This window comes from Neolamprologus multifasciatus, chromosome 7 (genome assembly GCF_963576455.1).
Source record: "Neolamprologus multifasciatus chromosome 7, fNeoMul1.2, whole genome shotgun sequence".
NCBI lineage: Eukaryota > Metazoa > Chordata > Actinopteri > Cichliformes > Cichlidae > Neolamprologus > Neolamprologus multifasciatus.
In genome coordinates, this window is record NC_140445.1 from 45089183 (window position 1) to 45106816 (window position 17634).

The following is a 17634-nucleotide window of genomic DNA, read 5'->3' on the forward strand; positions in this document are numbered from 1 at the left end:
AGAAACGACACAAGAGTCAACTGAAAATTCGCTTTCTTTTTTTTTAGTCCAAGAAGACGATTGTGAATTTAACAAAAAAGTGATACGATTAAAGTCTGACATTGATAGAATTAAACGGGTTCTACTTGTATTTTAGCAATTAAATTCTCATGTTACATCAAGCAAATATATATTTGAAAACACAAGCTAATGATAATAACTAATCACTATGCAAAAATAATACATGAACATCCTTCTGAGATCCAGAAGAAAAAAATATTTAGATATTTTCTTTAGATAATTTAAGTACAGTGACTGAAAAACAAAAGTTGACTGGTGTTTTGTTTGTTTACAGAATGATGTGATGTAATATAACAACATTGTTTCTGTTTCTGGTACAATGTCTTTTTATTTCATGAAAATTACAATTAGATGAATGGAAATCTAACATTTACAGAAATCATCCATTTCTACAATTTCGTGCAGCCATGGATGCCGCCACGTGCCGCGGACCTCACACCGCCATCACACCCACGACTTCTACCCCGCTGCATGTACCCAAGGAACACCAGAACCTGAACCCAAGTCAATTCAATTCGATTCAATTTTATTTATATAGCGCCAAATCACAACAAAAGTCGCCTCAAGGCGCTTCGTAGGTACATAGAAAAACACAACAGTCATATGACCCCCTATGAGCAAGCACTTCACTGGGTCCCTGTCTGTTCATCACACTCGGGAAATCTAAGCCTGCTGGCTTCATGGAGAGATAAAGTTGGGAGTAATCCGTGTAGAAGTGAAAATGGCTGCTATGCCTTCTAATGATTCTGCAGGCAGCATGTATAATGTAAACAGAATTAAGGAATCCTGTGGAACTCCATAACTACTGTGTGAAGAGGACTCTCCATTTACATGAACAAATTGGAGTCTATTAGTTAGATATGATTCAAACCCCTGCAGCACAGTACCTGTAATGCCTACAGTATGCTCTGATTGCTCTAATAGAATATTTTGGTCAACAGTATCGAATGCTGCACTGAGGTCTAGCCGACTGATGATCACAGAGATGAGTCCAGTGTCAGATGCCATAAAAAGATTATTTGTAACCTTCACTAAAGCTGTTTCTGTGCTGTGATGAACTCTGAAACCTGACTGAAACTCTTCAGATAAGCCATTCCTCTGCAGATGATCTGTTAGCTGTTTGACAACTACTCTTTCAAGGATTTTTGAGATGAAAGTAAGGTTGGACATTGGCCTATAATTAGCTAAGACCGCTGGGTCAAGAGATGGCTTTTTAAGTAATGGTTTAACTGCTGCTAGCTTGAAGGCCTGTGCTACATAGGCATATAGGTTGATCATCCATACATCCATCCATTCGCTTCCGCTTATCCTTTTCAGGGTCGCGGGGGGCGCTGGAGCCTATCCCAGCTGTCATAGGGCAAGAGGCGGGGTACACCCTGGACAGGTCGCCAGTCTGTCGCAGGGCTAACACACAAGGACAGACAACCATTCGCACTCACATTCATACCTAGTGACAATTTGGATTATCCAATTAACCTATCCCCACAAGCTGCATGTCTTTGGTTGATCATATTTAAGATTAAAGCATTAATAAATGGCAGAACTTCTTTGAGCAGTTTTGTAGGAATGAGGTCTAAAAGACACGTTGGTGGTTTGGAGGAAGTAATTACTGAAATTGACACAGAAGGATCTATTGGAGAAACAAACTCTAAATAAATATAAATGGCAAGTCGACGTGCCACCACCTACTCCAAGCTACAGTAAAGTAGAGCAACAAGAACTCCCATAAAGATGTGATCTAGTCCTTTTAACTAAATGAAAGGTCCAATTATTATGACAAATAATGCTAATTAGAGACATTTCAATGAGAGAACATTTTTAATAATGGCAACATTTGGCAATACTTACAGCACGCACAACATTGATGGGGGCGGGTCCATCGGGCTTCTTGCTGTAGTTGATCCTGGTCTGCTCGCTCACCAGTGTCCACAGCTTGTCCAGGTTGATGGTAGGGCAGTGGGAGGTATTCCTCTTCAGGTGGTAATGTCTCATGCCCACCTTACCAAAGTATCCTGGATGGCTGAGGACAAACACGAGGAAAGAAAATGAAATCGAATGTTTCACACTAAAGCAACAAACACTAATATATTCAACATTAACATTTAATTAAAGTTCACTTTTGACATTCAAATTTAGTGGAATACTATAAACTACCGACCCATTTCTGATGTGATGGGTGCATCAGCAATGTGTATTGAAGTGTTTGTAACTGCCCATGTGGATGACTGGACTATAGGAGAGGCCAGTCGGTGAGTAGGACCAGTCTTTAATCTAAGAGGACTTTTTCATAACGAAACTTATGAGTTTTCTGATTTTATTGTATATTGCTTGTGATTTAGATTTGTTAGGTGTAGTTCATTTTACATCTCCCCTCTCTGTGTCTCTCCCTTCCCTAACTCTCACTCTCTGCTCCTCGCTCTCGCCCTTTCTCTCCATCTTCAGTGTTTTTGCACTTGTCTTCGTAGCTTTGTCTCTGTTCCCTCCCTGTGTTCCCTGTATCTAGTCTGTTTCGTCTCAGTATTCGTTTCCCCTGGCCTTTTGTGTCTGGTCCATCTGTTTCCTGTTTTATTTTGGTAGTCTTTGCCCTGTGTGAACTGTGTTCTGTTTTGCTTTCGATGTCCTGTTCGTGTGTAAATAGTTCTAGCTGTGCTCCCACCTGTGGTCCAACTTCTCGTTATCCTGTGTATGTGTTTAAGTCCCCAGTCTCCCTCTGCTCATTGTGGCGTCGTGTGGGTCCTTGTGTTCTGTGTTTCCCTTGTAACTTCCTGGCTGCTAATTGCTAGTTGTCTGTTTCTAGCTTATAGTTCCCAGGTTCTAGTTTCAGAGTTTTTAATTTTGGGGTGGAGTTTCGTCTTTCAGGAAATAAAGCTGCCACTTTTAGTTGATCTTTTTGTTTCTGAGCCCTGTGTTTGGCTCCTACCTCTGCCTGCTATACAACCGAACCTTGACAGAAATAATTCTGGGTTTTCAGGTCATGTCGCTCACTAAAATGACCATACATGGTTGACAGAGGGCTGAGTGAGATAGTTGCTGAGATGGCGATCAGACATTAGGAAGGAGAATGCTCGGGACGTACCAGTTTTTGAGGACCCTGAGCAGGGCTAAAATAATGAGATCCAACGTCAATTATGGATAAAAAGTGCTTAAGAGGGGTCTCACCTTCAAGAGGGCTTTATTCTTTTCCTCTTATAAGAGATAACTTTGATGGACTGCCTAATCTTGAAGAATCTGTCTCGACTTCTTGAACTGACTATAACTAGGAACTAGCAAATTTGGATGCTAGGTTATCTGACTCATGCTATAAACATCTCGACAGTTCAGTAGGAGCTGTATAAATTCCACACATGGGGCTTGATGTAGTGGTCTCAGACACATGTCCTCCACAGAGGACAAAAGTGAAATGCCAGGTCTTACAAGACTATGATATAATAATAACTATTTCAACATATAATCATCATATATAAAAGTCAGACTAGAGCGCTTATATAATGTCCTTAACAAGATTATTAGAGTTTATTACAGCTAAACCTTTAGGGAAAAGAAAACTAAAAACAACTTACAAAAGAAAATGACAGTAATGCTGGTCTTTGATTAAACACAGTAGCTTATAGACTCTATTCTCCCACCAATCTAGAGATATAAAACAATAATGTAACTAAATCATTATGTGGCAGACTGTCAGTCTATGACACGCTCTGCTTGCATTTCTGTCTATGCAGATTTAAATGTTGACTGAAACAAATTGAATATGCTTCTTTTTCCCCTTCTTCATCATTACATTAGTAAGCTGTTGCCCCGCCCCTTTAATACCAGTTTCATAGTGTTTGCCAATTATAGTGATGATTTGCACACACTGTGAATAAATAATCAAATCTGACGTCAGCACCTCACTCAGGGGTTAATCTTTGACCGGTTTACAAGGAGTGAACTCTTTAAACTTGTTAATTACTCAGCTGTTACATGTTGCTCCATTTTAAAGAAAATATTAGTCACTAATGTGTGTAACAAAACAGTACCCTGACACATTATGCAGAGAATATAAACCCTGAGTAAAAACACACACACGCTTGGATCACGTGCACACAGTTAAAGATGACGTGTAGTCATACATGTCCACGTAGCTTTATTGGGTTTCTGTGGCGACGCAACCGCAAACAGACACAGTTAAAGGTGATTTACATAAAGTCAGTCTGTTATTCAAAGTTTGAGTGAAATGTCCAGCGTGTAACTTGTCATTGGCCAGAATAACAGGTTGCAAAATCAGCCTCTGAAGCAAGATAAGACACACCTCTGCCATGCCACCAGGTTTTTGCAGCCCTAGAGATCAGCACCACTGAGCAAGTAAGGACATTTTTGTTATTAATCCCTAATCTATCTTGTGTATATATATTTAATGTGTTTGAAGTTATACTCTTTGTCTCTATTTCAGAAACAAGGAAATGAATAAGGTTAATATAAGAGATAAATAATTCTGTAGAAGCGTGTCCCAAAGTTTTGTTCTGCTTTGAAGTATTTCCATTTCACGCCACTTTACTCACACGAAACCATGATAAAGATTTCATTTGGCTTAAAAGGGGAAAAATGTATCATGTCAAGAGTCCATCTCAAATGTATTTTTCTGGCCTTTGTAAAGAGCCTGGCCCTCAGATTGAGGAAAATCTTTACTAAATTAATAAAGTATATAGAAAATGTTTTATTAAAATTATCCTAACTTCCACCAACAGGAACAGTAAAATAAGACAATGAATCAGTTATTTGCAGTCTGATATATGAATTGATAAAAGACACAAACTCCAATGTTGGTGTTTCAAAATTTAAAAGGTTATTTTTTATAACCCCAGTTCCAAAAACATTTGGTTGTTTTGTAAAATGCAAATAAAACAGAATGTAATAGTTGTAACACCTTGAAAACCCATATTTTGTTCACAACAATCAGAATGTAGACAACGCGTTAAATCTTTAAAATGAGAAAATGCACCAATTTTAGACAAATATTAACTTTTCATTTCATTAATGTAACTTCGTTGAGATGTGTTTCTGCTTTCTGTAAATGAAATATGAGATTTGCAAATTGTGCAAAACTGTAAATAAAAGCAGAATGGAACAGTGTCCAAACGTTTTTAGACTTTGGTTTGTACGTTAAAGAGGAATTCCATCATTTTTACAAAACAAAGCTGTTTTTATTTTTATTTTTTATGTCATTAATAAAGTTTGAAAATAAAGCATAGGGGTTGTTTTGTGGCCAACCACTGATAGAGCTACAGATTTATTAGCAACCACATACACTGTCACATTGTTTTTGGCTTTACAATATACAAATATTTTCATAGCTGATTTACATGCAGAGCTTTTATTTTTACACCCTCAATATATCTTTTACCTATACTGCACAAAAAGGCATCACATGATTACTTGGAAAACGCATTAAATATTAAACACCTGTTTGCAGTTTCTATTTGTGAGCTGTGCTGAAATATCAGGGGGCTGAGGCTGAATCTTCACTCCACCAATCAAATCATTTGAGTTCCCCTTGATACTGGACACATGGAACATTTCTATTCCTCTCCTGCTCAGCTCACATCCACCTGAGGACACATTCACCTGACTTTCTGAAGCAGACATCTTGTTTTTTCATCACTTGCCTTCAAACTGAGGTAATGTTGGATCATAATTCACCGTATACCTGATTCCTTCCATATGTTAATGTGATGTAACTTTTTGTTATGCTCATAACGTCTCTTTTTGTGTTGTAAACATTACTCTTTGTGCAAATGAGCAGTTATATTAGTGTTACATTGCTGATTCTTAATCTACCTCTTTTATGGTTTTGTACTATTTTTTTTTTCACTGTCAAACACTGAGCACACAGAAGATTTTAAACCATCGGCTTCTTCTCTGTTTTCTCTTCTGTTTTTTCACCCCAAGAGGCCCAGTCTCCTGGAGATGGCAGACTTGCCTCGCAGATGCCATGGCAACTTCCCACAAAGGCGAGCCACCATGTTACCATGCGTAGCCAAGTGTAGGGTAAGGCTGGCACTGGAGGCCATGCCATCTGAGACTGGTCCAAATCTGGCAACCACAGCAGAGGAACCAACCCCCCGGGCAGAACATGTGAATATAGATGTAAACAATGGTTTAAAGAAGGAGGGATTTATCACTACAATTAGTAGTAAATGAGAGATGAGTAAATGGGATTTTAGAAAGATGAAAATAATGCAAAGTCTCTTTTTTTGAATTTTTAAACAAAATAGGTCAGCGTGACTGGATTCTGTGAGGTGGAAAAGGAGCCAAACCAGTCTTATGACAGAAAAACAAAAGCAACATCTCCGTCATCTGAAAAATGGGAAAGGCCTCCAGACAAAAGTGTGAAAGCTTTATTGAGAAGATTAAGGTAAAAAAGGGGAGTCTGCTGTGGTAATGCCATGTTGATTTTAAAGGATGACAACAGAGCATGATCATAAAGCCCAGCAAAAGTCAGGGTGATATAGGTTTGGGGTCGTTGTCATGCCTGTTCCTAAATTGTTTCTGTTGTGTTTTGCCCTTTTTGCGGAGGCACTGGGGAAGGTTGTTGCCTCAGAGTGGTTTTCTTGATCTGCAACAATGTTTAGGCAGGATTGTTTTTGTTTGTTCTTTCCATGGGTTTAAAATGGAAAATGTTCTTATGAATTTTACACTCTTAATGCTAACCCTTGATAATCACTTTTAAAAGCTTGCCCTACCAATGAACTTCTCCAAAGTCTTTATCAGTGTTGTTTTTTCCATTTTTGGGTGAATCCGGTTTAGAAATTTAGCCTCACTGAGACTTTATGCTGAAAATGATCTTGGTAATGGAATTGAAGACACTGCCATAAGACACCTTCATTTTCACAGGATTCACCCAGAGGCCCAAAGGATTCTGGGTAATTCCTGCATACCTGTAGTGAGCCTGGAGCGTCTGAACTTCCAGTCTGTGTCTTTATCATCACTGCAGCCTGTGGTGTCTTTGCAACGTCTGCCGTGCCAAAAACAAGCTGAGCTCTGTGACAATGTGTCATTAAATATTTCTGAACAGGTACGGAGCTGAAGGTCTAAACACTTTCATGTACAACAAAGATAAGTTCCTTTTTTTAACCTCTGTGTCTTGATCTCTGCTAACAGAATGGATTCGGTCAAACTGAGGAAGATATACTGGAGCTAACTGAAGGATCATTCCAGCCTAAACCAGTAGAGCCATGTGATCTCAGTCCAACATCCTGGACTGAACCATATTGTCCTGACAACTCCCTTTCTGGAGAGCCAGAGCAGGACTCAGGCTTTGACTGTGACTCTAATCCAGATCAGCCTTACATCCTGTTTGATTGTGGATCTGATGATGGGAAAGCTGAATCTGAAGCATTTTATCTGGATCCAGATCCAGAGCAGACTCTGGTTATCGAACTGGATCCAGGAGAAGAAGAAACAGATCAGGACCAATGCCTGCCCCTGGAGGATGAAGTTGAAAGTACATGTGTGGTTGATATAATCGAAGGGGACGATGGTGAAGATCAAAGAGGTGAAATTAGATGCTTGGGAGAACAGGCCGACTCATCCACCCAGCAGCCTGGAGCTGAGGCTGGGACTGAGGAGAGTGAAGATTTCTGCGCTGTTTGTCTGAACGGAGGAGAGCTGCTCTGCTGTGACCGCTGCCCCAAAGTTTATCACATAGGCTGTCATATACCTCCTCTCAGCAGCTTCCCGCTGTAAGTGCTGCATGAACATACAAATCTGGATATATGACATATGGGTTTAATGTATTTTTTCATGGACTCTGGTCCTGTGTATTCCACAGAGGTGACTGGGTGTGTACTCTGTGTAGAAGTGAGCAGGAGCCCGTGGAGGCCTACGACTGTGAGATCATGGACTCCTGCGAGGGAGTCAAGGCACCTTATACACTATCCAACCTGGACCAGAGGGTAAGCTGGTTTAATTCCTAAATTAAAGGGGGAAAGTACAGCTATAATGCTTATTTTCATTCTGTTGCTGTGAGGATAGCCTTTATTTTGGTTGCTTGTTAAATGTTGATCCTTTCTTACAGGAGATTGTTTGATTCAGACAAATCTGGAAACAATTCACTTAGTTTTGGTGAGAGAGCTGCCTGGGGGAGAGTGTGAAGACGCCAGGTCACACACACACGTTCACTCGCTTACTGTAAAATTAAAGGACTATTAACTATTAAAGGGCTACTCTCCAACTGAAATTGATCCACCGGTGTGGCAAGAATCCACACCATTTTAAGTTGTGTAGACTCATTTATGACTCTCTATATATATACATTTGTTAAGGTTTAAGCTTTGATTTTATTGCAGTTTTTGAGTCCAGTTTGGGGTCAACAATGATTAACAGACTTACAACAGTAATATTTATTGGTGCAGAAGCTTTCTATTAGACAGTTAATGGCCAGAGTGATAGTGAAAACAGATTGGTTTATTGCCCCCTCTGCCCAGACTGCTCCCTCACCACAACTAAGGGGATTGCGTCCAGATTTTTCTGAAGCAAACAATCTCCTGTGCAAAGCGCTTTGAGTGCTTTGATAGAGTAGAAAATTTGCTGTATAAGAACCATTTACCATTTATTGAAAACCATAATTAATAGCACTTTATAATATCTGTAATAATTAAAGGAAACAGTATAGTATTAATGAAATATTCCTGTGTGAAATATATTTGGGCCATAAATGACTAAAATACCGTGTCACGTGAGGGTTATCAATGTTTATTACACAAACCAGATCAGACTGCGTTTTCACACTCGCCTCTGTCCGGTGTAATAAATCCGTGTTGTGCTCCACTGTAAAGAAGCTTGAACTGATTTTGCTCTTTTGTCTGCAGAGATGTGAGAAGTTGACTCTGCTGCTATACTGTCAAATCCTCAGCGCTCCTTTCCATGAACCTGTCAGCCCTCTGGTCAGTCCAACAACAAATCACCTCAGCAGTAATGTAACATACATGAGCACCAAACGGTTTAAATATACAGTGCATATTTGTATATACAGCAATAACTGCAAGACATTGCTGTTAGCGAAATTCTTACAACCTAACTGAGAATGTAAAATGTTCCACCTCTGTGATCTTACATCAAATCTATGCTCTCGTGTGCCAGGCTCGAAACTACTACCAGATCATCAAAAGGCCCATCGACCTGTCAGTGATCCGCAGGAAACTGGACAAGAGCAACACTCTCCACTACTTCACTGCTGAGCAGTTTGTTGATGACGTCTTGTTGATGTTCAAGAACTGCGCTACTTTCAATTACGTAAGGAATATGAGCGGATTTCCCACTTTGACCTAATTTCTGGTATAATTGAGTTATTCCTGCACTGCAGTCTGTGGAGATAAGTTCCACGCGTATCAGCAAGCTGGGCCTCTTTCTTCACATGGGGCCTCCCAGTCAAGGATGTGTTCATCTGCAAATCAAGTATCAATCAAATCTCAGGCGGTATCGCAGATGTGACTGGATTTACTACTTACATCTACCAGGAATGAAGATGTTTACAGCCAAGGCAGTTATTATAATGTATATTGGAGGAAATCTGTAGTCTTTGATTTTCTTTCTCCTCAGTGCTGAGTACATGGTTATGGCGTAGTAGACAATATGCCATGGGAACGTGGATATTTGTGTAAACTGTATGGTAATCAAGTAAGTGCTGAGGTATTTTAAAATAAGTTTAACCAAAATAGAAATCTGATTTTGAAGCTGGAAGGATCCCCTGCTTGGTCTGAAATATTTATGACTTTACTCTGGTAAGCTAATTCATCGTAGGTCACTGTGGGTTGTTTTTTCTCTCCTTGTGCTGTGCAGCCAGACTCAGAGGTGGCTCAGGCTGGTCGAAACCTGGAGATGTTTTTCTTGAGCAAACTGAAGGAGATTTTTCCAGACCGGACATTCCCATCAGCCAACCAGGGCACAACAGACAGAGCTCGCCTTCAGTGGCTCCACAGGAAGAACAAGGAAAACTCCAGAAAGAAGAGAAATGTTTTTAGCGGGAAAAAATATTGCCTATAACTTGCAATTTATTCCTTACAGCTTCTCATTTAATACAAAACATGTTGAAATTTAAGTCTTTAAAAACTGTGACAATAACATTAATAACTTGTTTTTTTTATATTAAAAATACATGTCGTGGAACTGAAAACTTGTGACATTTTTCAGGGATGTTCATGGAATGAAACAGAGACAGATGCTATTTACAGTTTTTAAATGAAATCAGTCAAATCAGATCAGTTGCACGATTTATCATTTTCATATTAAAGTGCTCATATTAAATAATAATATCAGCTTATGTAAAAGTTATCCTGATCGCTTCCTTAAATACTCAGTTTCAGGCTGTTTGTTTTACTATTGGCTCGGTATAATGTTGATAAAAGGGAATATCCTTAATATAGTAATCTCAGGTACACATCTCTGACATCTCTGATTGGCTGACCTCTGTTTATGAGTGGTAGCCAACCAGAAGAACATTAGCTTGAAGGCTAGAAGAACTAAGCTAAATGGCTTATTTGAGGAGCTGCTCATAGGCCCAGCATTACTCTCGTAAAGACTAAAAATAAAAATTGAGTTGTAAATGAGCACAATAGGTCTACTTTAACTCTGTTAATGTTAAATCACTGCTCAACACTGATTTTAGGTGATGCAAGTATACTTTATACAGTAGACAGAAGGCTTTCCACCTTTTCATAAAAACTACTTCATAATGGTGCATTGGCACATGTGTCATACATCCTAGCAATGTGGGTTTGATGACAAATAAATATCATTAAAATTGTTTTGGTTGACTGTTGGTTATTGTGCTTCTGCAGTTATTACAAACTTTCCCCAGCAGGGGGAGCCCGTGTAAGACTTAACACTGGAAGGACATCTGTTTTGAATGTACCCTCAGTGCAAATTATGCTATTGACAGTGAGCCCATTAGAGCACAAGAGGCTTTTGTGTCCCACTCCCCATTTATACCATCTTATCTATCAACTTTCATCTTTATCTAGCCACTTTCTTTCTTAATACCTACAGTTGCTCTGCCTTCGTCTTATTGTGTGGTTAGACTTCACATAAAAATAAATCCTCATCCATGACAGCATTCAGTTTTATAATTTATGACAAGTAAAAGAAAAAAAAAGAAGATGTAAAGCCCGAAAAGGCAGCAAGTGATGTATTTAATCAATAAAATTCTGCCCCAAAACTAGAAACAGTTAATATAAAATAGAGAAAAAGTAAAACTAATGTCTGGATTTTTACCAGTGTGTTCAACCAGAGAATTGCACCTTTGGAAATATTAATCTAAATTATAATCTAAAGCTTGATTATATTACAAGCTGACAGTAAAAGTAACAAATAAGGAATAAAAATAAAGAAATCAAGAAATGAGATTGGAGCTGCAATGAAGAAAAAGCCCAAACAAAAACAACAGAGTTTCAATAATTAAGTTACTTTATTATGTTTCTTAAAAGATTACAATAACAACACAAAAATGGTTAACAGCAGCTAGCCAGGCAAGCGAGTGTCCAGGGCCGCTAGCCTTAAACTAGCAGCAGAGATAAACCAGTGTGTGTGTGTGTGTGTGTGTGTGTGTGTGTGAAGGAGGAGGGGGGTGTTGTATCTGGGGTCCACTCTCCTACAGTCTGATTTTCCACCTTAATTGCTGCAACCTTACTCACCAGCATCAAGCAGAGGGCAGCATAACACAGGGTCACCACGGGGTGAACCTCCACTGGTCCACAAACACCAGTAACCAAAACAAAAAAAGGAGTTAGTAAACATACTTTGGATAATGAGTGTACAATAAATCAACTTCCCCACAAAAATACAACCCGAAAGCCAAGGGGGGATTGAGCAATGGGCTTCAGGTGTCTTTATTCAAGCGCCAATTGAGGAATTAGAGGAGTTGCCAGGATTTAAGGATCTAAGCGGGGCACGTTTCAGTCTACAGTTTCCCCTCAACACTAGCAAAATGAACACTGATTAGGTGATATCAAAACTTATTTTAATACTATAACTTATTTTTCGCAGTAATCATTTTGATTAAACCTACTTGACACTAACTGGTAAAAAATCATGCTGTCTGGACACTCTGCACACAACAAGCTGCCAAGTGTTTCAGAAATATGAGACAGCGGCTCGAGCTCCTTAAACGACATCATGCAGAGCCAAGCTAGTAAAACCCAGTGAAGGCTGGAGGAAAGTGCTTCAAAAACACACGCACACGTTATCTGCTGTACTATCTGCCAGCAGGAGTTACCTCAATACTTTTGCAGCGTAAGTTATGCATAGTATGTGCATTTTACTTTGAAACAGCTGTGGTTGTTTCAGAGTACAAAATAATACTTCAGTTTATTACAAAACCTATTGCATTGCATTATTGTAGTGCTTCGACCTGTTTATCTGGTTATTATCCACAAGCATAATTACAAATATACTGCAGGGTAATTTTTTTCCACAACCTAGAAATCTAACAATTATTCTTGCTAACTGACTGATAAATAATAAATATTAATTAGCAAATTGTTTAATAAACATCAATTTATCCATTGCTGTACTTCTCTATGTGAAGGGAGACTTACCATAAAAACTGAATAAAAAAAGTAACAATAACATGAGACATGTAGTTAAAATGAAGAACAAGTTGTTGTAACATATGCAACAAAGAGAAATTCAGTATTTGTATAACTGTATAATAGTTAAAACCAAAATTGTAAAATTGATATGTTGAATTATTTTGCAACAGATGTTTGCTTGACAATAAACAATCAGATGTCAGATCTCTCCCTATGGTAGATGGGATCGGTTCCAGCCTGCTGGCAACCCAGATAAGGATAAGCAGAAGAGAATAGATGGATGGATAAATGGATGGATGGACAAGCAGCATAAATAAAAGAAGCTACAATGAGTCTAATTTCAAAATTCATACATGCCAGTACTTCCCCCTAGTCATCCTGAATTATGATGTCACGGCAATTTATTCTCAGTTCCTTGCTAATTCTTTTCCAAACCCTTACTCCCTTGACAGAATACACTGTTTTACAGCAGTCTTCACTAATTCTTTTTGACCATATATATTTTTTCTTAAACGATACAGACAGTCTTTGGATACTTCCTGGTGATTTTTACATTAAAATCATGCTGTGGATCCGTCTGCCAAACCTGATAGCCTGTGTTTCTCCTGGACTCTGCTGCCCTGCTTGGTGGCTGGCTCGCTCTGTGTTGTTGTCATTTTCTGATTGTGGTTTTCAATTTTTCAGCTCTTAAACATGTATTTTTTTTAATGTTTCAGGACATTTTGTTCTTGCTGTTCTTCCTTCCTGCAGCTAATTGTAATTTGCCAAACATAAGAGAGCATCAAGCTCATGCTTTTATAGTCTATTGTCAAAATGCTCTTATGTATAATCAGTGATGAAAGCAGCTCTGTGAGTGCTGCATGAGTGCCTGCACTCTATAAACCCAATGAAAGACTTTCAAATGGACAAAATCTGTTGCAACCACTGATAAAACCCACTGTGTTCCCATTATAAACAATATCTTTGATCTGTGTGCACATCTAAAATTTGTCAGCCATACAATACAGAAAGCATACAGAAAGGGATGAGAGCGAGCTTTTCAGGGTCGCCATCGCTGTGGCTAATTTAAGATAAAATAGCATAAACCAACCTTGGGATGTCCTTAACAGGAGGTTTAATGACTTTGGAAATCTACTTTGTTCAGTTCATTAAACCTTTGTCACGTGTCTCCTTCTTGTTTTCTTTCTTTCTTTCGTCAGTTCTTCTTTCTCCTTCTTTTTTCCCGTGTGCAGATGTTTTATTTAATAACATCAAAGCCGTCATGCAAAGCCCCCCTCACTCTGTCTGTCTGAAGCTGGGTGAATCACCAACGTATAAAAAGGAGGAAAATGCTGACATACCTCCAGCTGCAATGGAGAATATCGTCTCTGAGATAAGACCTACATCTAATGTTTAGATCAAACTCAATAGCAGCCATTAGCCCTGATTGTACCTCTGATAGTTTTGATTCATCATAAGAGCATTGTCACTTTAGAACAGTTAAAGATGTATCGTTCCTCCAAAAAGCTGCTGCATGATTTGCTCTTGCTTTTTGTGTTATTTAGGGTGGTTTAGACTCACTTGCTCACTCACATTCCTGGTAAGTTACTGCATGAAAATACTGAATTATTGTGTCTGGGAGTGGAGTAAGTGCATGCTGTTGACTTTGGATGCTACTGAGAGCATAGCTGATTTGGTTTATTACACCCTCTTGGAAAAGATGTACCTTTTATGAAGATAATGCTGTAGTGGTCATCGAGCTGGCTGTGTAAAGCCTAAATTTACCTTTTTTTTTTATGTTGTCCAGGACAAAGGAGATTCTGCTGCTCATCATCTCTGACATTTTTTTTTTTGGCTCAGCATAGACATTTTAATGCTATAAATTAAAAAAAAAAAAAAAAGCTCACAGACCAGTAACACACCATCAATCACCATTGGCCATCTCACTTCATAATTCAATCCTCGTAATGGAAACACTATGAAGATCTTTTCTTATGACTAAATTTGGGAACTAAAATTTGGGGGTAAAAGAAAAGGAAAAAGAAGCAGGCCAGTGCAGAAACATCATATGAAGTCAGTGGGTTGGATAACCGCTGCCTGTGCACTTCATCTATCCAGTTTGAGCCTGACGTTCAGTGCAGTAACATATTCAAGATGTTTATGAGAGTTTGTCTGACTGGATAACTAAAACTAGACCAACAGACATTTGGCATGTCTGGATTTATGGGTATTGTTTTAAACACCAAAGTCACTCTGGTTTCTTGAAACAATCACTAAGTGAAACCTCTGTTAGAAAGATTGATAGTTGCCATCTCAGCCCATTGATGGTGTTCCTGTTGAAATGAGAACCACGTTTTCCACAAGCAAAGTCAAAGGATTTTGCTTTTTCTCCCCCGAAAGGGATGAATCAGCAGTAATTTTATTTAGGTTTTTCCCCAGTGCCATCAGTTCTTCCACCATCTGCAGCTGCGTGAAGCTTTTGCACATTTTGATGAAATGGTTTAGTAGGTCTGGACAATCATGTATTCATCTGATTTAAAGTTAAAGTATGTGTTGATTGTTAAATGTTGCTTATTTATAATGTGTGGTAGGACTGGCTGGAGGTCAGTATACTGTTTCACAATTGTCCAGTAATGTCTCTGCCTCTTAGCCAATTTTTCCTTTATTATGCTTCAATATTTGACACATATTTGGTTAACCTAATACTAAACGAATTAAATAAATTAAACAGACTAACTAAACATTTTAGTTTAATATTTTAATTCTGGACATATTACTAAGTTACTGAGTAAAGCTAAGCTAACAACAAAATTTTGAGCCTTGGATATAGAATTAAATGTAGCCTAATAATAAATAAAACACACCGGCTTGTAGCTTCACACAATCCAGTCTTTACAAATAGTATGCGTAAAAGCTCGAGGGGACCCAAGACGACCCATTACACGACCCTATGAGTGAAATTGTTAAGGTTCGCTAAAATTAAGACAGCAAGCTGTATTTTAAAGTTTGGTGTATGGGTAACACCTTTTAACAAATGGCCGATCCATAAAGAGTCACAGAAATATAAATGTAAAAACAAATGTAAAAGATACAAAGTTAAATATGGATTGCTGTAGATTCAAACTGCTCCTGTAGAAACTGAGAAGGCTGTTTCACCTGCCATGAATGTCATTGACTGGTAGCCAAGTTGCTGTTAGCCATGATGCAATAATTAGCAGCATAGCTAAATTGAGTTAATTAACTACCAATTTGCTATTTTCCCCCGCTTATCTATATCAGATTAGTCTAATTAAATTAACCCAAGACACTAAATAACTCTACATATATAGAGAGAGTTTAAAAAAACTATGCCACATGAAAATAAACCTAGCTAAACTGCTAGCTACAGATATGAAGCTAATACCATAATGCGGCTGCAACAAACATTTTAAATTCATGTTCTGGTTTAGTATTTTCATTTTTTTTAATACATGTAAACACTTTGAACTTTATTTTGTTAAGATGAAATTTTCTAAGCATTTAAAGAAAGCTAAGCTAAGATAGCAAAGCAGCTCCAGTGAATATGTTCATGTTTTTATTGCTTTTCAATAGGCGTATTTATACATCTCTTCATCATTTAGTTGTACTTAAGTGAGGTTTAAGAATCTAAAGTGAAGCTAAGACACACAAATGATTTTTTAAATAGCTCCCATAAAGCTTGGTTATGCTGATCAAAAGAAATTTGTTTGTTTGATATTTGTTAGTTTTTTTCTGTTTCCTTTCTTGCATAAAGCATTCTGCTAATGCATGCCCAATTTTCAATTAAGGACTTCAAACAGAAAAAGACTCCTTTGGTGGCACACATTTGCCAATAATAACTAGATGTCAAAACCTAAAATGAAAACTGATTTTGGTGGTTTTATTTGTAAAATCAAAATGGTTCCCTTCCTCAAAACCAGCATTTTTGGACTACAGCGCTTCAGGGGATCTTTCATTCTGGACTTTCTTATGTGCAACTCCAATGAAATCAAAGTACAGAGAGTGTGAGTTCTTGAGACTGCATGAGTTCTTTGTATAAATTAAATCATGCTAAGCTATGATGACTAAAGCATCTGGAGAAGTCTAAGTATATTTCACAAGCTAAACCAAACCACATCTAAAATGCATGATAAATCAGGGTCATATAAATATTATGCCTACAAAGGTAGATTACTGGAAATTAGGCTACCTAACTGCAATGACTTTCAGCAAGCACTGACCTAATTTATCTGACAATTAGTTCAACAGTTCCCCAGTTTAAGTTCAACATAAAATTTCCCATGTCATACATAGCAGATAATCTTATTTCACAGAACCAACAGAAATCTTCTAGAAGGTTTCCTCGTGCACAGTCAGTATATAATGATGTTGCTGACAGTGCTATGGTACCCTTTGAAGTTTCATGTGTGTGCCCAGCTGGGGAGAGTAATGTGTTTCCTGGTATGTGTAGTTTTGTGGGCACATGAAAGCTTCTTTACAGCCACGTGTTGATCAGCTCAGGAGAAATGGTTTTTGATTAAAAGCTTCCATGGATGGCTGGGTCCTTCACTGTGTGCTCACCTTGGAAGTAGAATAGAGGAATTTCTCATTGCTATGGGAATGTCCACTGTGAATAAGAAGCATGACAGGAAATGGATTTTTATTTAAATTTTATTTTTTGCACTGATGAATAGCTGATGCATCAAATGTTTAGCCACCAATGCTTATTAGATTTCTAGCTAATGGTTTGGGATTAGGAGTGATTGGGGCTAGCATATTTCCCCAGTATGAAATATTAATCTCTCTTCTGTTCTGATGAGGGAGTTAAAGAATTTCTTGTGATGTGTTGGTGATTTCAGTCCTCATCTAAATTCCCAAAACATGAAGTTATCTGGTTCCAATTATTTTTTCTTCATGCAAGCTGTTCTGGAAATGTGATCTCCAAACATCACTGAATGGAAAGAGGATAATTTAGTAAACATTCCAAAAGCACATTCAGTCCATATGCCATGCAATATGAATAGATTTGGACCCA

The 17634-nt window shown here is 38.2% G+C and overlaps 1 protein-coding gene across 3 annotated transcripts; it reads left to right on the plus strand.

Moving 5' to 3' along the window:
- Positions 1-14: 14 nt before the first annotated feature.
- LOC146515069 (uncharacterized) lies at positions 15-11493 on the plus strand. 3 transcript variants are annotated; one of them, XM_085165800.1, is made up of 10 exons: positions 15-4401; positions 5510-5714; positions 5986-6171; positions 6312-6451; positions 6931-7111; positions 7198-7778; positions 7868-7991; positions 8907-8981; positions 9178-9330; positions 9877-11493. In XM_085165800.1, the coding sequence occupies exons 3-10, from the start codon at positions 6004-6006 to the stop codon at positions 10078-10080; spliced, it is 1626 nt and encodes a 541-aa protein (XP_085021926.1). In that variant the 5' UTR covers positions 15-4401; positions 5510-5714; positions 5986-6003; the 3' UTR covers positions 10081-11493. The 3 variants fall into 3 exon arrangements, with proteins under 3 accessions (XP_085021926.1, XP_085021924.1, XP_085021925.1); XM_085165798.1 differs by having other exon boundaries at positions 5986-6183; positions 9877-11492; XM_085165799.1 differs by having other exon boundaries at positions 5635-5714; positions 5986-6183; positions 9877-11492.
- The last annotated feature ends 6141 nt before the right edge of the window (positions 11494-17634 follow it).